Source organism: Python bivittatus, unplaced genomic scaffold (genome assembly GCF_059951505.1).
Source record: "Python bivittatus isolate LINGU-HERP-01145 unplaced genomic scaffold, Pbiv_v1 ctg000160_np1212, whole genome shotgun sequence".
In the NCBI taxonomy this organism is placed as follows: Eukaryota; Metazoa; Chordata; class Lepidosauria; order Squamata; family Pythonidae; genus Python; species Python bivittatus.
The window spans coordinates 716,739-738,043 of record NW_028277076.1 but is presented as its reverse complement, the minus strand read 5'-3'; the positions used below and the strand labels follow the sequence as shown (position 1 = coordinate 738,043).

The 21,305-nt window shown below is 54.7% G+C and overlaps 2 protein-coding genes across 4 annotated transcripts in view; one reads left to right on the top strand and one right to left on the bottom strand.

Moving 5' to 3' along the window:
* The window catches only part of DAB2IP (DAB2 interacting protein), an 89,630-nt gene extending 88,639 nt beyond the window's left edge, over positions 1–991 (bottom strand). The window contains exon 1 of the mRNA XM_088146818.1: positions 733–991. Within this exon, the coding sequence (XP_088002944.1) occupies positions 733–775 (43 nt within the window). The 5' untranslated portion in view covers positions 776–991. The remainder of the gene's footprint in view (positions 1–732) is intronic.
* A 16,294-nt stretch (positions 992–17,285) lies between these two features.
* On the top strand, positions 17,286–20,630 carry LOC103058654 (N-acetyllactosaminide alpha-1,3-galactosyltransferase-like). 3 transcript variants are annotated; one of them, XM_025175651.2, is made up of 3 exons: positions 17,286–17,476; positions 17,873–18,010; positions 18,238–20,630. In XM_025175651.2, exons 1-3 carry the CDS (start codon positions 17,442–17,444, stop codon positions 18,929–18,931), a joined length of 867 nt encoding a protein of 288 aa, XP_025031419.1. In that variant the 5' UTR covers positions 17,286–17,441; the 3' UTR covers positions 18,932–20,630. The 3 variants fall into 3 exon arrangements, with proteins under 3 accessions (XP_025031419.1, XP_025031420.1, XP_088002939.1); XM_025175652.2 differs by lacking the exon at positions 17,873–18,010; XM_088146813.1 differs by lacking the exon at positions 17,286–17,476 and having other exon boundaries at positions 17,678–18,010.
* Positions 20,631–21,305: the final 675 nt, after the last annotated feature.

Sequence of the window (21,305 nt, the reverse complement as noted above, 5' to 3'; positions counted from 1 at the left end):
CAGTGGGTCCCACTCTGCAGATGAGGGCCAGCCGAATCCTGGCGCCGGACTGGGAAGACCTTGGGCTTCCAGGACCAGTTTGGCGTGGTGGGAAAGGAAATGAGGGGTCTAGCCCCACCCCCCACCCCAAGGAAAGTTGCTGGGTGACTTTGGGCCAATCTCTCAGCTTGGCCCACCTCACAGGGATGTTGTGGGGGACAGGAGAAGGAAGGCAGGCTCTTTACGCCCCCTTGAGCTCTCAGAGGAAAGGGGGGTATGAAGGTCAAGGAAAGGAAAGCAGTCTGAAAGGTGGAAGCTTTTCTGCAGACCCCTAGAATTACACCACCGTCCCATGTACAGCTTTATGACTGTACCAAGTTCTCAGCTCTGGACAGAGACGTTTTCTGCCCCCTGAATAGCTCCAAACAGGGTCCACACAACGCCACATCCTTGCTCTTAACAAGCCCCTTTTAGGGCGGGGCCCAAAGGGGCCCTTCAGAGTCTCGACCCCTCTGACCCGCCCGCTCCGCTAACCAACCCCCCAGGAAACCTGGCCCCAGACAGGCCCCTGACCAGGCTCCCAACCCCAGGCCGGCCAGAGCCACTGGACCTTGGCCTGTCCCTGATGCTCTCCAAGCCAACACCGAGCGAAGTCCAGAATGGCGGGCCACAGCGCATGGCTCCCCGTCCCCAGGACAGGAAGGGGAAATCCTATCTAGGTAGGAGGCACCGCTGAAGGTTGGAGCGCCTTACCCCGAGAATTGTCCTCTTGGTCCGACGGATGGTCTGGCTCCATGGCTCCCGAGAAACGCAGCAGCCCACCGGCCCGGGGAGGGAGCCAAGCGGAGGGAGCATCAGAAGGAAAAAGCAAATCCCTGAGCGGCTCTCCCTGGAGCAGCCAGCCAATCCGCCTGATTTACGAGCTAATGCCAGCGCCGTAAGGGGACGCATCTCCTCCTTGGCATGACACGGCCTGGCAGCTTTCCTAATCTGACAGGTGACCTCTGTGGCTCGCAGGCCCTTGTCCAGCCCTGTGGCCGGAGAGGCATTGCTGGCCCTCCCCCCCTCAGAGTCCTACCCTGTTCCCTGGGATTCAGCCTGCCGGGCGCTGGGAACAAAGTTCAAAGCCTGCCCGCGAGCAGAGCTGTGGCCAGGGCCAGAGGGCAGAGGAGTGGGAGGAAAAGGGAGGTGGGCCGGGCCGGGGCAGCCTCCGAGCCCCGCTCTGGCACGGCACAAAAACTGACGGATTCCCAGGGAAAGGCTGCGGGAGGAGGGAAGCCAGGGACCCCGCGGGCGGGAGGAGGACAGGAACAGCGGCACCAGCAGCGCTCGTCTCGGGGCTGGCAGAGGAGCAGCGGCGCCTCCCTCCCCCCACCTCTGGCCCAAACGGTCTGCAACGCCCAACGCCCCGCCGGAAGGGAGGCTGCAGTTCTGCCGGCCAGCCGGTCGCCTGGCTGGCCAGAAAGGAGGTGAGCTTTCCACAGTCCCAGCTGCCGGTGAAGCCTTGGCTCACTCTGCGCCTCCTTGCTGCAGCCCTGTGCCTAGATCCAGCTCCTTTGGCAAGCTGTGTCGTCGCTGCTCCTGTTGCCGCCGCTGCTGCTGGCGCGTTGGCGTGGGCTTCAGAGTGGCCCAGCCCATGCCAGAAGCTGCACACGTTGCCGCCTGCTCTTGGAAACCAGGCGGCCGTGGGACCAAAGGGCTCTGGAGACCTCCGACGACCCCACTCCACCCCTTGGCGGGCGGTGGAGGAGGCAGTGGGTTGCCCAGCGCTAGCCTGGCCTGATGGGCACGACCGGACAGTCCGACGTTGCAGAGGGAAAGCAACGGCAGCGCAGAGGAGGCGCAAGAGCGGTGCACTCACAGCAGAGTCCTGCAACTTGCCCCCGTTTCTGAGAGTTTCGACAGACGCTGCTTCCGGAAATGGAGGCTCCGCTTGGCTCTCTCTCTTAGTGACTGACCTGATATTCCATGAAAGTCCACTAAGCAAGCAGCTGCTCCCACGATATCCTGCAGTAGCAAATTCCACACAGCCTGGCTTCACACGTCACACCAAGCCATGGTTGGCAGGAAGCATGGTTCGCTGAGCAAGCCTTTACAAACCACAGTTGCTGTGTTCGCTCCACGTGCATCTCCTGGAAGTGCAAGGAGATGCAAGCCATCATCCGAGGAAGGCAGTTCAGGAGTGGGCACGCTTTCCCCCTTCTCTGAAGGATGGGGGAGCCCTTCCAGAACTCTGAGAGCCGGCACAGGACTTCCCAGTTCAGAGCAGTCTACCTCAGCAGATGAATCCCCATGAGCGCTGGCACCCGGCTTTCTCCTACCTCAGGATAGCCTGCGGGCTGAGGGAGCCTCTGCCCCACAGAACAGCGGCAGGTGAAAGGAGAGCTGGAGATCGGGAGAACAGGCGGAGGAGGAGGCTTCCGATCCACGCAGCCCGAGTGGAGTTAATTGGCCATCTCTGGCTCTGGCATGACAAAGAGCATTGTGCACCTTCGACGTGGCCGTGGGCGGCGATCAGTGGCTGCTGGGGCAGAGAAAGCAGTTGCAAGCCTTGCTCAGGAAAGGAGATTAACTTAGGGGCTGCAGAGCTGGGTCTGTAGCTGTAGAAAGGGGGAGAGAGCGCCCTCAGCTCTCAGCCTGGACCTAAGACCGCATCTTTCCACCTTCCAGGAAGCCAGCCCAGGAGAGCCCCTATCTGTGGGGCTGGGGCCCAGAAACAGGGACACTCCTCTGGAGCGTTGGAGGGCATGGATGGGCTCGCAGCCCCTTTGGCCATCCGGCGACTCCTCCCCAACTGGAATTGCGCCCTTAAGGGCACCTTTCTCCCAGGGTGCTGCCGAGGAGGCTGTGATGGTTCTCCAGCGGCTTGAAAGACTCCTCCCCTTGAGAAACAGGCTTCTGTTTTTCTGCCTCCTCCTCCCCTGTCTGGGGGCTGCTTCTGAGATACAAGGCAGCCCAGGATAGGATGGGGGGCCTATTTTTTCCCCTTCCATCCCTCTGCCTGCCTCCCCTGGTGGCCTCGTTTCCCCATCAAGCAAGATCTCCCCTTGGGTTCGGAGCGAAAAGGGTGTGTGGGGCACATCCTCAGAAAGGCTGGGAAGGGCCCCTTGCCTTCCGGGGGCAGGCGGCAAAGCACACGTTGCTTAGCAATGCCGTGTAGGAAGAGTTCGGCTCACGGGAGCGCTGCCAGGAAGCCTGCTGCCTGACGTTCCTTGTGCTGCCCCCCCCACACGTGGGACGAAGGGGCAACGGGGCAGCGGAAGAGGAGGAGGGGAAGGGGAAGGGAGGAGAGTCCCGGGCCCCCTGACATTTTGGAGACCGACAGCAGGAGCCTGTCTGGAAGAGCCCCTGTGCCAGGATTTGGCCGAAGCCCCTCCATCACCGCTGGGGCGGCCCCCTCACTCCGCTGCCTCCCCAAGGCTGTTCTGCCTGTCAGCTGGCACAATCGGGGCTTTGTTCGCCATCCGTGCCTGTTCTGCAGGAAAAGCAGCCTCTGGGTCGGTGAAGGATTATGGTCATCGTCACGTTCGGCGCATACCCAGAGGGAGCACAGAAGGCGGGGTTGATCTGCCAGAAGCAAGCACGGTGGAGCCTAAAGCAGGGCGTGCAGAAAAGAGGGCCTCTGCCCACATGCAGTGAGCTTTGCCATGCAGCTCTGAAGGACCACAGCTAACTTTCACAGATCTTCACAGAGTCGGTGAGGGTTTCAGAAAGTCTCACCCAGGGGATTCCTTACCGCCCATCCTTGGCCTGGAACACGATGGAGCTGAACCAGAATCACTTTGAAACGCAAAATTCCGGCGATCACTTACTGTCACTTCCTCAAATATCAAGAGCTCCGTCCAAGGCTGTTTTTTTAAAAACCAAGGGAGTTCGGTGACTCCCCAGGTAGGAACACTTGCTCAAAATTCCTACCTGGTTGTGCTCCATGGAGCTTAATTCCAAGGAAGTGCCCAGAGCGGCTTCCGCAATCGCCTGGGGTCCAGAAGGGGCCTCGCCCGCCAGCCTGAGAGCATCTCCCCTTGGCCCCAGTCCTACTGAACGGAGGGCTGCCAGTGCCACGGTCTGAACTCTGATGCTGATCCAAATCCTCTGGCGTTGACTTTCGACAGGTGGCCTGCCTTTTAACGCTGGGAGAGCAGGAGAGCACTCCTCACTCCGGCCGCACTTTCCACCCCAGGAAGCCCCAGATCCCTCCTTGGGGAACCGATGCGTTGGCCACAAGCCCAAGAGCTGAGATTTTGAAAGGTAGACTGCTGCTTCTGGAGGCTTTCTCTTCAGGCGGGGGCTGATAACGGCGGTTGGAGCCTCCAGTGGGAGTTTTGGCTCCTTTGCTTCCATCCAAAAAAGTGGTTTGGGCACCCTCTGGTGGGAGTCTAAGCTGGTGAGCATCGCGCAGGAGTCTTAAAGGGAAAGCGTGGGGCTAAAGCCCTGCAGGGGGAGGCCAGCCCCACACAGGGACTCAGCTTCAACTCCAGACGCTGCCCAGACAGCCCAGACGGGTCCCGAGGGTCCCCTGTGCGAACAGGGCCCTGCGGAAGGCTGCTTCCAAACGCTCAGAATACGTGGCAAAGGGAGGAAGGTGATCGGTTTGGTTTGCCCTGGCGGACCATTTCATTTTTACCCGCAGGGTTGCTGGAGAAGCTCCACGCAAATATTACAAGGACGTTCGATGTGCATTTCTGCAAATTTCCGAGTGAATGCATTTTTTAAAATTAATCTGTTCATTTATCTGCAGTTTTGCTTAAAATGCATCTCTTTGTGTGCCTGTCTCAAACTACATCACTACGTTCTGGAATACGTGGATTTCAACACCCCAGTGTTTTTAGGTTGGGAGGAACAAATCAAGCATTGTAAGAGTACTGAACAGTTTTCTCTTTTTATTATACGCTTCCTCCTCCCCTTCCACGGGCCCAGTTTCGTGACACCGTGATGTCTTGACCGGCTGCCTACCGGACAAAGCCAGCAACTTGCGGCGACGCATAAGAAAGCAACTTCCCACAGCCCAGAGGCCCAAAGCTGAGCCACCACCACCCCACAGCGGCAGGTACCAAAAGCTGTAAAATTCACGGAGTGGAAAGACAGTTTTGCGCTTCTCTGGAAAAGAGAACAATTAAAAGCTATTGCAAGCCATGCTGCATTTATCTTAATTTGCTGGGCTTTTTAACAAGCCTTTTTGCAAATCCACTCCACTGCTGAAATGAAGGCTTGGAGAATGGAAAGCTTTTGCCCGTGAACCTCTTAGATCCAGGGCATCTGACACCTGGCTTCCGGAGGGCCGAGCGTAAAACTGCTTTGCACCAGGGAAATGCTGCCTGGCCGGGGTTCTTCTCCCACCAGCCGCATCCTTCTCCCCAAACCTCCACAATCCCGTTCACCCCGCCAAGGGGAAGAGGGCCTCCTCTCACCTGGCATTATGCTGAGCCGAAACCCCTTTGCGGAGGCCCCCCGGTGCCATCAGGAAGGCCGCCTGTCATTCTTGCAGGCACCAGAAATGGGTGGGCATCTTTCTGCTCCCCGAGGTGCAGGAGAAGGGAGCCCCCTGACCCCGCACCCCGGCTGAAGCAAAAGCCACACTTCTGGTGGCTGCCACAGATCCTCCCCACTTTCCACGGCTCCTGATGGCACCCTTCTTTCTCTACCCTAAAAGCCCGCAAGCCGAATTTGGTGCGCCTTGCAGCCAGGTCCCCCTTGGGTGGGGATGTCAAAGGCTAAACAAAGCTCCAGTTTCAGAGACCATGTTTCCCATCGGATCGGCAGCCAGAACAGAGCTCCCATCTGCTGGGTGCCTGGACGGGCATCCGTTGCTGGGCGGTTCTGATGCTCAGCCTCTCAGCTGGACAAAAGAGGGCTCTTCTCCCCTTTCCCTCATGCAACATTTTGGAAACGTTGACGGTGGTTTTTAAAGCAAGCGAGAGGCCTGTTATCACAACAGAATTAAGAAATCAAGTTGGATGAAGTCTACTTTTCCATTGACCACGAGGGGGCACAGCTGAAGCGGAATTGGATTCCCTCCTCTCCCCACATGCCCCACTGGCTTTTGGCTTTCATTTAAAAAGCACCACCCCCGAGACAAAACGGTTAAATCAGACGAACAGCCTGCAACGCATCTGGGCTTTCTTTATGGATTCTCAAGATGCCTCTCAAAACAACCTCTTTGGATCCTCAGGGTTTTTTGGCAGGAACAACTGCAGCTTTGTAAATTTGCTTTTCTGGTCTGAATGGCATTCTGGGGGGCAGCTTAGCAGAACAGCCCCCCCATCAATGGGAGGGCTCGGTCGCAGGGGGCACGACAGGGCTTCGGCAACTCCCTGCCACAGGTTCTCAGTGACCCCAAGGCAGGCAGGCAGGCAGGCAGGGAGGCAGGCAGGGAGGAGGGATACGGTGGTTTTGGGGGCCCAGCATTATGATGAGCGAGCAGCACAGAAGGCAACGCTGGGTGTGCACGTCCCTTGCGTCCCTCTGCAACGACGTAACTTGCACTAATTTCAACCGGAAATGATTTGCAATCGAATTTGGATCCATCCCGTCTGGGGCTAGAGGGGCCAGCGTTAGTGAGCCTCCCCTCCCTGGTCACATCTTTAGTCTTTTGAGCCCCCCCCCCACGGTGGGCATCTTGGCTCTCAAGCAGCACTGCTGGAATCAGTTGGACCCCTCCCTGCTGTGCTGACCCTCGGACAAGGGCTTGTGGGCCACGCGCACTTTCGGCTGGGGGGAATTGCTGGCGTGCTGCCCTCCCTCTGAAGGCCATCAGGCCTGCCCAGCAGACGGCGAACAACAAGGGGGGGAGGAGGAAGGCTGGACTAGGCCAAGGCAGCGCTTTGGGGAAGGAGGTCAACCTGTGTCTGGAAACCACGTCAGCTCCTCCTGCCGAGGACGCGGATTAGGAAAGCCTTCCAACTACAGGCGTAAACCAGAGCAAAGAGCACGGAAAGGACAGCGAAGCCACAGCCTGGCTGGGCTCGTTCTCCTTGGAGACCCTGCCAAAAACCTCAGAGCCGGCCCTGGCGGGGAGGACCTGGAGCATGGGAGCAGAAAGGGGGTGCCCTGGGGGGCAGCGCGTGACGAGCTGCTGCTGCAGGCTTCCTAGCCCAGTTGCTGGATCTGCCAATGGCCAAGAGCGCGGAGCAACCTCTCTCTCCCAGCCCTCCTCCTGGCCGAGGCAGAGCTTACCACCTCTTGCAAGCCTGGAGGGAGCCTCCTCCAAGGGAAGGGAAGGGAAGGGAAGGGAAGGGAAGGGAAGGGAAGGGAAGGGAATCACCTGAGACCACCGTGTCTTTCCAGCCACCAGTTTGCCTGGAACCCACCCCTCAGATTAAGCAGCCATGTGGAGAGGGGACAGAGGAGTCTCCCTGACAGACAACACAGAGAAGGGGGTTGCTAAAGGCCCTACCTCACCCCAAATCACGGGGCTCTTTGGCCTCCCCCGACCAGGAAAAGCAGAGCAGGTTGACAGAGCCCTTGCCCACGGGTGAAGTTTAAGGACATCCTTGTGGGGTGAGGCGGGTAACCCCTTCTCTCTGCCCCCAGCAGCTGGGAGATCAGGGAGCAGTTGCTGTTTGAAAACCATGCACAAGGCGGAGCAGAGAAGGACGTGCCTTTGGGCCCTCGGCTGGGCACCAACCTCTTACAGAAGCCCTAGCATCACCCAGGATCGTGCTGGAATGATGCCACCTGCCCCAGAAGCGGCCGAGGGACACGCAGCAAGAAGACGGCCCAGTGCAACAAAGGAACAGAGCAGCCCTACGGAGAGATGCGCAAAGCCCCCGGCCCCTCCCTGACCCCACGCGCCAAGGAGAGACGGTCCCCACAAGATCACGGCTGCCCTCCCCAGCCCTCGGAGGTCGCTCGCTCGCAGCCCATGCACAAAGCCCTCCCATGTTAACGGAGCCGCATCCCGAGGAAAGAAAGATTCTCTCGCCCAGCAATCAAAGAAGCCAGAAGCCCTCCCCACCACCTCGTGGGTCCTTTTCACCCTCCACAAGGCATAAAGGTGTGGACTCACCTGTGCCGTTCTGCAGCTGGGAGGAAGCAGCCCGGAGCTTCCTTGGGTTTCCAAGGCCGAAAGGGCATTTTTCTTCCTGTTGCCGCGAGCCTCTCCTCTGCCGCCATGTTACGGAAGGCCTAGGGGGCAAAACAGAAAGTTCATCCTCCAAATATGGTTTCAGCCCTGTGGATGCCCTCAGAAACACACCCACAAAGAGGGGCGCACACACTGCTCCAAATCCTTTTCCATGATGGGAAGGGACTTGGCTCCCCAAAGTTGATTCCCTCGATAATGCGGCACCACCACCACGCTTTCTGGGGTTTTTTTTAATAAGAAGTATACATTTCTGACCTTCTTCAAAAGGAGGAAGAACTAACCAAGGCCAAGGCTATAAATATAAGAATAATTGGATGCTCTGCTGGATTCGGAGGAGTTTACTCCTCACGAGGATGCTTGATGGAGGCCGACCAAACTGCTCTGGCCCTCGGAGGAAATGGCACCCCTTCTGGTGCCAGAAGAGGAAGGGGCACCAGAGGGCCAGCTGACCCCTTGAGCCAAGGCCTGGATTCTGCAGAAGCGGGCTCTCACTTGGCACTACGGGCAGCAACGAAGTCCAGTTGGCAAGGGGGGAGGACGTGCCTTGCGTCTCCCTCTGCACAAGCCGAAGGCGGCCTTACCAGGCAGCTCTAGCAGGCTGGCAAAGCCGCGAGGGACGGCCCCGATCCAAGCCCGCCGGTCAGCCTGTTTGGGCCATGCCAGGATCCCACAAATACAGTTTCTACTCTGCTCCGCCATTTTTTCCCCCTCGAATTGAAAAAGGAAGGCGACGACCTGAAATGCACCCTGCAAATGTTATTCTGTGTACCGTTCTCCGATAAACACGAGTTGGTATTTTGTATCCTAAACATATCTTAATGTAACTATTAAGAAAATAGGTGTTTTCTTTCCTGTACGCAACCCTGCCAAGTGGCGCAACATTTAAACGTAGCTCCAATGTTGGTTTTGGGGTAGCCGATTTTACGTCTTGGGAGTTTTGGCGTGGAATGATCTGCGTTCACTTATTCAGGCAGGGGGAAAAAAACATCGCACGTATAGGGTTCGTCTCTTTGGAGCATTTCAAGTTTCTCCTGTGGGAAATGGATTGCATTAAAAAAGTTCACACACACACACACACAGACACACACAACCTGGTGGTTTTTTTCAAAGCTTTCTGGGCGTTCAGACTGTCAGCATGGAGTTGTCTGGAATCCGAGCGTTTAAGAGCCGGTGCTCTTGTGAGCGAAAGAAACCAGAGGGCGGACGTGGAGACAGGGCATCACTCAGGCTTTTGAAAGTACAGAAAAGTATAGAGAACTGAACTCTGAACTTGGGCACATCCACGACATAGGCAGGTTATTCAGAGCAGGCCAGAAAAAAAAAGGAAAGGAAAGGAAAAGGCGCCTTTCTTACGGCACCCATTTCTGGACTTTTGGAGCAAGATGTGGGGCCCGTTCCACTTTACAGAAGAGGTTTGGTGTCGGCAAATAGCTGTAGAGGAGAAGGCGCCTTCCTGCTGCTGGCCTGGGGGGCCTTCCCAGAAGCACCGGGCTGACTTTGGGGGGAGCAGGACTCTTTGGATGCCGAGCCCGAGGGCCCACTGGGGAGGGTTTTCCTTCCGAAGCTTAACGAACAGCCCAGTTCAGATGCTGCTTTCAAAGTCAGATCCCCAAAACTTTTGAAAAGATCAATTATTAATAAAGCACCCCAATTCTTGGTTGAATCTGGATGGGTGGCAGTTCCCAAGCTCAATGCTCAAAATTTGGTGGTGAGGGGGGGACTTGTCTTCAGTTTTCACTGGTATTTCATTACCTGAGCCTTTTCAAGCCAATGAGTTATCAAAGGACATTAGTTGCCCTGCCGCAAAATATTTCAGCCCAGAAATTCAGGAGGTCAGAAATCTGAGGTCATGATTTCTTCAGCTGCTGCCTTTTCAAACTTTGAGGGACAAGGCAAGGGAGGTGGTGAGGATGGCAACTTCATTCCTTCATTCATTCCTTCATTCGTTCATTCCTTCATTCATTCCTTCATTCCTTCATTCAATTTATATAGCCGTTGTTTTCCGTTGTTAGGAAATCTAGCTCTGATATATGTTTAGGAAGCCACAGGTCTAGGTGTAAGCAAACCATTTCAAGACAAACAAAATGTGTTCCGTTTCTTTCCAAAACAAGACACGCTCCTCTTCTCCCTCCAGAAGCACCGGTCTCCGCTACTCTGTCAAGACAGCATTTCTGAGGAGGGAGAAAAAGACGCCGCCTTCAAACTATGTATTCCCCATCTTAAATTTACCAACAGGAATTCGATGCACCAGTTTTCTGCAAGAAAAACATGGAAACGAGGCAGGCAGCCCCAGGACGGAGCGAAAGAGGGCAGGAAAATAAGGAAACGCTCTGAGCTCGTGTTCCCGCAGGGCTCTCCGACTCCCCAGCCACCCGCGTTCTGGTTTTTGCAACTTTGCTGTTTTCCAGCTACGCAGGCTTCTGTTGGAAAGGCTCAGAATGATGAATCCAGAAGACTCTCTCAGAAACAACAAAACAGGCTTAGTTTTGACAGAAAGAGCTGGAACGGGTTCCTTTTGTGCACATCCTGCCTAGTTCAGCAGAACATAAGCACTGCATGTTATTCCCCCCCCCCTTTTTTTCAACCCAGAGAGGCCAACTTCAGTGTACGGTGCGTATGTACTCATGCTTCTAAAATTATTTTACTTTTATGCATACAAAGGCTGACTTTTGCCTGCCCTCTGATTAGTGTATGGTGCGTATGTACTCATGCTTCTAAAATTATTTTACCTTTATGCATACAAAGGCTGACTTTTACCTGCCCTCTGATTTCTAATTTCTCCCTTCCCAGTTTAGAAGTATCCACCTGTTTTTATCCTTTAGTTTTAATTATGTTTAAGTGATCGCGATGTTTTGTTCTTGTCATGTTCTGTACTTTCCTATTCTTATCCACCCAACTTGCTATGATGAGAACAGAATCTGTCCTCCCTCTTCTCTTTTTCAGAAATAGGCTAGATTCTTTAAATAAAGTTTGTGTTGACTCACTGACAAAACAGCAGCGTTTGGGTACAGAGAATGGCGGGCCATGGGGTTCTTCAGAGTATTAAGAGGCATGTGATGGAGGAAGATGGACAAACCAGAAGATAGGAGATGACACAGACTTTCTGTTTTAACAGCAGGAAACGAAATTCAGAGCAGTCCTAAAGTTGGAGGTCATTCCCCCCAAACCCCTACTTCAGTCTTCTGCGCAGGACTGGGCTTGCTGCAAATATTCACTTTTCGGCACTGAAGCCCCACCTGCTTGCTGGTGAGTCTCCAGACAAGCAACAGACAGGAAATGCCACACAGCCAATGAGGATAAATGGGGAGGGGGGATGACAGTCAGCTGCAAACCCCTTCCTCCCTGAAATACTCAATTTTGCTACAGGTGCATGAAGGTTGCATTTGATTTGTTTTGGGGGGGGGAGTTGTTTTGAAATAAGAACTTCAAAATGTGCAAACAGCTTCGTAATTGGAATGGGAAGAACTGGAGATGTTTTTAAAAGATGAACACAGGAGAAAGTAAAACAGAGAACTCTGCATGTTCCCCTCTTAGAATCTGGGTTTGGCTCTCCGGATATATTTGCTACACCTGGGGGGTTGGTGGATTTGGACTGCTTTCTTCTGACAGGCCCTCCTTAAGAGAGAGGGCTTGGGGGTCGCCACCCTGGGAAGAGCTGGACTGCTTGAAGAAAAATTTGCTCTTCAAGGAGATAACTTGACAAATAAAGCTGCAAGTTATGAGAAGAACTTTTTTAAAAAAGCGAGGAAGAGAGTGAAACCTGCAGATCTTCCTTGGTTAGATTTCTAACCGGCCTTCCTTTCAGGAGCTCGGGGTTCATCTCCCTGGGACTCCGAGTGGGACTGCTACGTGTTGTTCTCTACATCACGATCGTGCAGGGAGAAGAGTGTGTGGCTGGCCCAAGGTCCCTGGGGGGTGTCCGGGACGGGGGACTAGAGACAGACTAACTTCTTTTCTGGACTACGGAAGAAGGAAAACACAGAGACAGCGGGCCTTTCCCCGTCCACCTGCGCCAGAGCAGGAATGGGTTAAAAAGCCTCTTCAGTTGCTGCACCCCTCATAAATCCGAGCTGAGCTGACAGAAAGCGCACTTAAAAGGCTCTGCGCTTCCAGGACGTGTGGCCAGCATTTGGTCCAGAGCTGAGAAGTGAGATGTGTCCCGAGTGGCCGGTCCAGTGCTCCTTTTCCCAGCCCTCCGCCAAGAACCACTTTTCTTTCTCCAGCGCTGCTCCCGGGTCTCCCTTGGAGCTGCTTTGCAGGCACGAGAGGCAAGGGAGAAGGTGCACCAGCCGGGCCACAGAAAAGTTGGCTGCCGACTCTGGCAAAGGAGGGAGCCGATGGATGGGCTTGTGCGACGGCCGAACCTCCCGTTCACCGGCTAGGCTGGTTCGCACGACGGCCGAGGAACACGGGGGGCTCGGGGTTCAGGGGAACTCAGCCAAGGGGACCGAGACTGCAGCTCTCCTTTTCGTGAACAGAAAACAGGGCTGGGGGGTGGGGGCCGGCAGGGGCATCGGTGGAGGCTCGGCTGTCAGGAACATGATCCAGCCGCCCCAGCAGCTGTGCGCTCAGAGGCATGCGCGGGTAAGTGTGCTCCCTAAGTCCTCCTGACTCTGAAAGTTGGAGGAGCCCCCCTTTGAAAGGTCAGCTGGCAAACCAAGGGAGGGAGGGAGGGTTTGGCTATGAAGCTTTTTGCCAAGGAGACAGACGAGACAGGGTGTCTCTAGCAGCAACGCTACCATTTCAGAACACTTTTTTGCTTGGCAGTTTAGAATTAAGCTGCTCTAATAGTCTGTCTTTCGCGATCTATGAGCTTTGCAAGGTCTGTGGGTATACTTGGTATTCCTCAGGGGGTAGCGCTCACTTTACTTTTTTGCAGGGTCAGTTCTGTATTGCATTCTGGGTTCTGGGTTGCTGCAGACAATCCCCTAAGCTTGTTGGGACGTGGACTTTTGGGGGTAAGAACAAAGAGCTTCATCTCTCGCTTGCTGCAGGAGACTAAAGAGGCAAAGGCAGAGCAGGAAGGATGATTCGCACCCACCCAACTGAACATCCACAAGACAGGAGCTCTGGCTGGGATTTCTGTGGTTTTCCGAGAGCAGCTGGCTAGCTCAAGAGGGAAGCTGAACTTCTCTGGCCTCGGGGCTCGGGGCTCTTCTCAAAGGCAGCAGGTGAACTCGCATTCGCTTCTAGGACACGGGGCTGCTTGTGGCAGCTTGCCCGAGAGATTGAGCGAGCGAGGCTGATGTTCCACAGGATACCCTGGGCAAGGGTGAATGCCACCCTGACAGCCACCGCTCGGTCAGGGATGCAACAAACGTGGCAGTGGGGATCGTGTCTAAGCATTTTTAGACCCAAAGTAGATCCTGCCGCCGCAGGCTTTCCGTCTGAAGTAGATGGCGCAAAAGGAGATGAGAGCGTGGGGGGAAATGGGAGGAGGTCCTCGCTTCCAAAGTTTCACGAAGGTGGGCTTGCAAGAGTTCCGCAGGAGGAGCGTGGTGGTTTCCCAGCAGAGCTGACGGGGTGGGCCTGCTTCCCTTTTTTGCAGCTGGAGGGACAGAGGTTGCCAGGGAGCAAGGCTTTCCAACGAAACATACCAATGCTTGTCTTGTATGTTGAGCAGAGGAAGAGCAGAGCAGAGGCCTGAGTCAAGGCGCTGCTCGCATCTTTTCCTCCTGTCCCAGGTCTGCTGCACCCTTCCCCAAGGAAGGGCTATGCTTCCGTGACCAGGGCTTTTACATCTGGAGGGATGTGAACCCGCCGGGCACATTTCCTGCCTTCGCTGGAAATGGGTCCCTTCTGAAGCAGCTTTGGGCGCCACCTCCTGAAATCAGACCAGCGTTCCAGCTTTGGTCCGGCCACGGAAGCCGCCTCTGACGAAGCTCCCCACATTTCTTTCCACTAAGGATGACACCGTCTGGAGGAAAGGCAGTTCTCTTATGGGTGTGCTTGCTCACCCTTTTATCGCTGGCAGTTCTCACGTACCTGGACAGGTAAGAAAGCCAGAAACAATCTTGGTCTTCTGAAATGCCATCTGAATTTATTGTTCTTGTGAGGAAAACCTTTTTAACCAGAGCAATTCTGGCAAAGCCCAGCCCAGCGCCTTGTTCCTACCACCCTTTTATAACTTGCAGGCCTCATCGGGGAGGGTCTTGCTCCCCTCATTTTGAGCATGACAAGGAAGAGATCCAAGAATTCCCATAATCCTTAGCAAACAAATGTCAGGCAGTCGGGCACCTTGAGCGGCTAATGCTTCACTAATATGGGACAATAAGCCCTACAGATTAAGATGCTGGGCTGGTCCAGAGAAACCCATGTTCAACACCGTGCTTAGCCCAGAAGCTTGGGGGTTGGCCTTGGCCCAGACCACGTGCAGGGTGGTTCTTGTGGGGAGAAGTGCAAGGATGTGCTGTGCTGTGCAGATTTATTCACTTACAAGTTTAGTGTATCGCGCATCAGCACAGCTTCTGGGATGATCAAACACGTGGTTGGTGTGTGGAGTTTCAACATCTGAGATTTGGAGCTGCGTACTGCTTCTGAAGCTTTACGTCAACGTCCACACAGAGCTCCTAGACTGAATGTGAAATCTCACACGCTCCTGAACGTCTGGCATGTAACTTATTTCCTCTGATGCTACGGCATGTCGAAGTATAGATACACATTAGAACTGAAGAACAGTCAGATGCTTCTCTCCTCTGTCAAATTTAAAGGCAGTTAAGCTACGGCTCTCCAGTTATTCAGCTACTGAAACACAAGACTGCTGCAGGGGTTGCAAACCTAACTGCACATTCAGCAAATAGCTGAATCCACAGAAGGGATTTGGAGGAGGAGGAGGAGGAGGAGGAGAAAATGGGGACCAGGACTTTGGAAACAGAGTCGTCACATATAACCTAGGACCTGCTTTATGTCAAGAGAAGTCGTTAGTTCATCTCCCAAGGTCTTCTCGGGCCCTCCAGACGTCTTGGACTATAATTTTTGGCTGTGTATTTCCTACCTTCTGCTCGCAGGCAGATGACCTCGTAACATAAAGCGTTTGTTCTAATTTCAGCAGGGACGGAACACTGACCTGGATGTACAGCGCCAGCGCCCAGTAAGTCCTCTGCTGTCGCTCTTGAGCCCAAAATGAGTCACGGCTCTCCTGAGGAAGCTTGCAAGGCCGGAACAAGGGAATTCTTACCTTCCCGGGCTTCAGAAATCAAGGTTGTTAGTTCAGCCTCAAAATGGCACTGCCTTTCTTGCAGCCGCCCTCTGCTGCCCACTCGCAGTCAGCTCACTGCCCCCTTCCTCACAGCAGCAAAGGCCCAGTTCTGACCATTAGCCCCTCCAGAACCGAAGGGACAGCGAGGTCTGGATCGTGCAATGGCATTTTGCCCAGGAGTGGCACAGGCACGCTGGACCTGTTGAACCGCACCGAGGGGATCGCTCCAAGTCTCCTCAAAGGGCTGGAAAGACAGCCAAGCTGCCATCTTTACCTCCAATACGGTCTTGCTCACCAAGAGTTGCGCGGGCCTCTTTGCCACCCTGAGGTATCATCGGCAGGGCAGTGCAGCTTTGGGAAAAGTGTGAAGTCGACCTACAGCTCAGATAGCCAGGGGCTGGGGCTCTGTGACTCCCTGGGCTACGGACATTACAGGAAGGTGGGCGAGTATTTCCCCCAGGGGCAAAATGTCTCCATCGCTGGTCTCCCACCAAGCGCTTTAAAGACTGCTGCTGCGGTGCCCCATCCTCCTTCGCCTGGCCTTGCGGGCCCCTCCAAGTCCCTCAGCGACGACAGGGCAGCCCTATTTCTCCTTTTCTGGGCATCTTCATGACTTAGGGTGAAAGTGATCATGGATGATCACGCCTCTTCTTTGCCCCCGGGGGACCCACTCACCCCAGAGTGGCTTTCCTGGCCCCTGTGGGACTGACAACTTCTGCATGCAACTGAGAATTGCTGGGGGACTTTGCACAGAATGGTTGAAGCCACCTTGGTCATCAGCAGGCTTTCAAGCTTGCAAAGCAGGGCGGTGAGGGGAGCGCCAGGCACCCCCTCGCTTCCTCCAGCACGACTACAGAGAGCTGTTTCTCTCCTCTCTCTGCACGGTCAGCCGAGGCAGCGGCCTTGGGGGAACCCAGGCCCTTTCCAAGCCCCCAGGCTTTCTAAGGTCTGCTTTTCCCCCCTTGCAGTACAGGGGCCTAAACCTTGCCCAGCTGAGGAGCCCAACAGAGCCCTGGATGGCCATCCCAAACTGGTCTCATTCACGGTCAAGCCCATCCTTCTCTCCAGCATTCTTCACACGGTGAAGAGTAAGAAATCCACGTGTAAGGGATTTGGACCCAAAAAGAATGAAAAAACATCCTTTTGATTAGAAAGAAAGCCAACGGACCAGGAAAAAGCAATGGATTCAGGAATAGAGGCACCTTCACGTTTTAAAAAACGGAAACCTATTGACAGCCTATTGTGCTGGGGGAGCCTGTTTCTCTCTAATTCAGTTTCCCTGGAAAAGCGAAGCTTGGCCACAGAAATGCCAAACGCATTTGTGTGAAAGCCAACTTTCACCACAAGCCGGAGCCACTGCCAAGTCTTATTCCTGTTATCTCCTTTATTACAGAGGCGAATATTCAGGAAAACCATCAAATCTGAGCAACTGGTTTCACCCAAGGTAAGAAGTCTATTTGGGGTTGAAAGTGGGACGGGGTGGGGGAAGCAGCACTCGCCTGGGTTCCTCTGGACTTCCCCTTTCCCCCTCACTCTGAAACCCAAAATAGTGGCCAAGCCAAAAAAACAGGGGATTCGGGGCGCATCAGAAGTGGCTTTGGGTCTGCAAGAGGCGGCCACTGGCTATAGTTCAACGTCAGCTGCTTCCTCTCTCAGTCCCACTGAGGAACAGGTTCCCTTCCTAAGTCAGCCAGGAACCAAACCCCGAGGGGCGTGCACGCTGCACTCATTCAACACCCCCTGCCATAGCGCGAGGCGTGAACGGCCTCACCGTCCACGCTCAGAGGTTATCTGAGCAGAGACAAGGGCATTTAAACCCGCAGAGAGAGACTTCTTGGGTAGTTTCAGCCAGTTAGAATCCACTGTGGATCTCTGTCCAGCCACAGCAAGATGCCGGGCCACATTTCTTCCAGAGCCCTCTTGCAAAACCAGAGCTGAAAGGGTTAAGCAGGACAGGCGGCGCTGTGCGCTGTGCCCGTCGTCAGCATTGCGCGCAAGAACCGCCACCAGGGTCGTTCCGTTCAAAGAACAAGCTGAAAGAGGCGAGCGGCGCTCGGCGGACAGGCCCTGGCCCAGCTTGGCAGCGGTTTGGTCCACGCGTGTCTGGGCCAGCCTCTCCTGGAACTCGAGCCTGCTGAAAATAGCCTGCTGAAATTCAATGCAGGAAAAAGAAGCTGGGAAATGGTTCTTGTGTTGTACTTTAAATTAAATCCCAAGTAAGTTTCCCAAACATCTGGCTCCAATCAGCATTCTGAAAGGCAAAAGCTTCCCGTTTCCTGCCACTCCCTGGCAAACATTTTAACATGGGGTGGGAGAGCCGCAGCCAAGGCCACCCTTTGGCATAAGTCTCTGGTTAGAGAGAGGCCCGGCTGGGTTGGAGGTACCCTGGCCTGATGTTTCCAACGTGGAAGGAGGTGGGATCCCTGCTGGCCTGGTTGCCCCGGCTTCTGGAAATCCTGGATCTCTGCTCTGGAGAGGGGGCTGAGCGAGAGGGACCTCCCCAGGGTCATCCAAAGGGGGCAGCCTTCCCTCTGGCCAGTGGGGCTACAACCACCAAGACGGCCAGGGAGCGACCAAGTTGCGCCACGAGCACTCTGTTTACTTCCTGGCAGCGCACGGCCAGAAGTCCCTACCCTGAGCCCGTGGTCAGCCCCCATCGTATGGGATGGCACATTCAAAACTTCTATCCTGAACAATCGCTATAAGCAGCAGAAAATCACCATCGGACTGACCGTTTTTGCCACTGGGAGGTAAGTGCCTCTTGCAGCCTGATCCGGCTTGTTTTGCTGAGGAACGTCCACTGAAAATGAGTGGGCCAAAGAGGCATGTCCCACGGGGAGGGGGCCAAGGCTGCTCGACTTCAGTAATTCTGGCTGGGTTCAGACGGGACAAGCACAGAACCGGGGTTGTGGTTACAGAACTTGGAGCAACTGGAGAAGCCCTCTCATGCCTGCTTCGTTTGATTTCCCCATTCCAGGTATCTGGACAAATACTTGGAGGACTTCTTAATTTCCGCAGATGCCTTTTTCATGACGGGCCACAAGGTGATCTTCTACATCATGGTCGATGACCTCTCCAAAGTGCCCGAGATCAAGCTGAGCCCACAGCGGACACTGAAGTTCTTCCAAGTCAAGCAGGAGAGCCGGTGGCAAGATGTCAGCATGATGCGGATGAAGACCATAGGTGACCTGGTCCAAGCGTGCATCCGCTACGAGGTGGATTTCCTTTTCTGCATGGATGTTGACCAGATCTTCCAAAGCGACTACGGGGTGGAGACCCTCGATGAGTCTGTGGCCCAGCTCCACGCCTGGTTTTATAACATGGAGAAGACCTCCTTCACCTACGAGAGGCGTCCCACGTCGGCCGCGTACATCTCTTACGAAGAGGGGGACTATTATTACCATGGAGCAGTATTTGGGGGCACCCCACTGCAGGTCCTGAACCTCACCAGACAATGCTACCAAGGCATTCTACAAGACAAAGGACAGGACATGGAAGCCATCTGGCACGACGAGAGCCACCTCAACAAGTATTTCCTGCTCAACAAGCCGACCAAACTGCTGTCCCCGGAGTATTGCTGGGATTATAGAATCGGCTTCCCCCCTCAGATCCACAATATCAAGCTGTTCTGGATGCCAAAGGAATACGAAGAGGTCAGAGACAACTCCTGACCTGCCCCACACCCGTGAAACAGACCAGAGAGCTGGCCGGCCGCTTCTGCCCCGGCCTTCCCGGGAGCCAACGGTTCAGATGAACACATAAACAGCATGGCTGCGCCTAACTCCGTAATCTGGCCCCCCTTCTGCCCCTGCAGAAGAAAGGGGGCAAGCTGAAGGCACAGAGGGATTGCCAACGATAGAGGAGGGGGCCTGTCTTCTGCCACTACCTGGAGCCATCATCAGCTGCCATCTTATTTTCTTGCAGCATCTGACAGCAGGTGGTTCCGGGCAACCTCCTCTGTCTCTACAGTACTTTTGTGCATCACCACAACTCGTTCTGGGTTGCAGTGCCTGAAGTCCTCCGGGGAGGCTTAGCCTTGTTTTCAGACTCCTGAAAGAGGGGATCAGAGCTGTGCCTTACAGCCATTGAAGCCTCTATGCCTTTCCCCCCGGAACCAAACCCCTCGAGCCTTCGCCGTCTTTCTTGGTCTTTCATCTTGCAGAGTTTGCTCCGCCTTTCAAATTCCGGGTGCTTGGAACTTTTCTATCTTCGTCTCTCGAGCGGCAACGTTTCTGAAACTGCATTTGTCCTTTTGCAAGAATGTTCCTGAACTGGCAGATACCCAGCGGTCCCTCACATTCTCGAGACATTGCGCGAAGCGAGGGCACGATTTCACTGCCACGAGGAAGGGGACTTCACAGAGAGAAGTCGAAGGATTGAAAGCAGAGTAGTTTTGCATGCTCCCACTCTGGTGTCAATAGCAAAGCATAAAGAATTCAGGAGGCGGAAGGAGGGTCAGTGGGTGTTTACACAGCGAATGAGGTTCCATGGAGGACGCCACTACCCAATCCATCATCCTAGGCTGCTCTTTCAGAGCCTTCTGCTACCAGATCGTGGGCTCAGATTCTTGGAGAACTTCCTCGCTCATTCAGAAGCGAGGAGACTCTATGGATCCGTGCTAAGCAAAGACCAGGAGGGTCAGCAGCTCATTCCAACTCCAGTGTTTAGTTTTCCAAAATGAGGATTCTTCTTCTTGGGATCCAAATATGCACGGAAGCCTCTCTCTCCTTCAACGAAAACAGCACCTCAGGGGGATTTTTTTTCCTCCCGTATCCCAATAACAAAGCTCACTAAAGTTTGCAGCCTGGGAAGATAAAAAATGTACCAGCTTTTATTCCTACGCTGGTATGGAGGACGGAGGAAGGCTGCCAAGAATCCTGACTCTGCCCCCCAGGTTTACTGAAATACCTGCTGCCGGGTCACCCTCTGACCTCATTTGCGTAAGCCAAAATTAGCTGTATTCAGCTGCACACGTAGTTGACAATACACACCCCAGTACACACAGGTTAAGAGCTAGAGGAAAACAGGGAACCCAAATCTTGGGGCTGCCCCATAAACTCAGCCTCCGAGTGCCTTCTAAATGCAGCCTGATGGCTCCTTCCTGAATCCTCAGGAGCTCCACCTGGCCCTGATCCTGAATATCCACAGGTCCAGTTTTAAAACCATCTGTATCTTGAGACGAGAGGTGCAATCAAGTTAGTTCCTGGCACAAGGGCACTCTGCCCCGTCACACCTTTTACTACCCTTTTGGCACACACAAACGCACACACACTCCAACAGCGGGCACCTTGAGAGATGTAGGACTGGAAACCCAGCTTCCCCAATTCCCTTCAGAAATGATTCTGTTTGTTAATTTATTGCCTTCTAAATGACAAAGTAATAAATGCAAATCTTATTTTAGCAAGTCTTGTGAGCGGGGGGCGAGCGGGGAGGACTGCGTCTGAAGGGCTCCCTGCCTCTCATCCTCCAAGGAGGGAAAACCTGAAACCAAAGTGGTTTTGGATTGCAAAGACAGAGTGATTGCAAAGACCCTCGCCTCAAATCCAAGCAAACCATTCGCGCTCTCACAGCTCTTCTGTGCTTTGGATTAAAACGCCAGCTGGAGAGGGGAGGAGGAAGCTTCCTTGACTGGTACTCCTAGCCGGTGCCCGGAGAATGCCCTGATGGCCAACGACCAGCAGAGGGCTTTGCCAACGCAGCACGGCTGGTGAAAGGGCGCCACCTTGTGGCGGGCTGCAGCCGCGCAAGCTAACAGCCAGCAGGGAGCCCCAAAGGCTCTCCAAGGCCTTCAGCAGCCCCGGAGCCGACAGTGCAACAGACAGAGAGACCCGGCCGCAGGCCTCTTTCGCGGTCGCTCACGGCGGCGAGGATTAAACCAGGACAGAGGCCTCCCGTTTTGACCCCCTGGAAGGAAAGGGGCACAGAAGGGCAGAAGGGGAGCCCCGCTCAGCCAGCGGCCCAACAAGAGCAGCAGTGGGAAAACCCGGAGATGCTCTTATCCGGCCGGCCCATCGAAGTCCACCGAGGGCGAGGCAGGTGATTGCG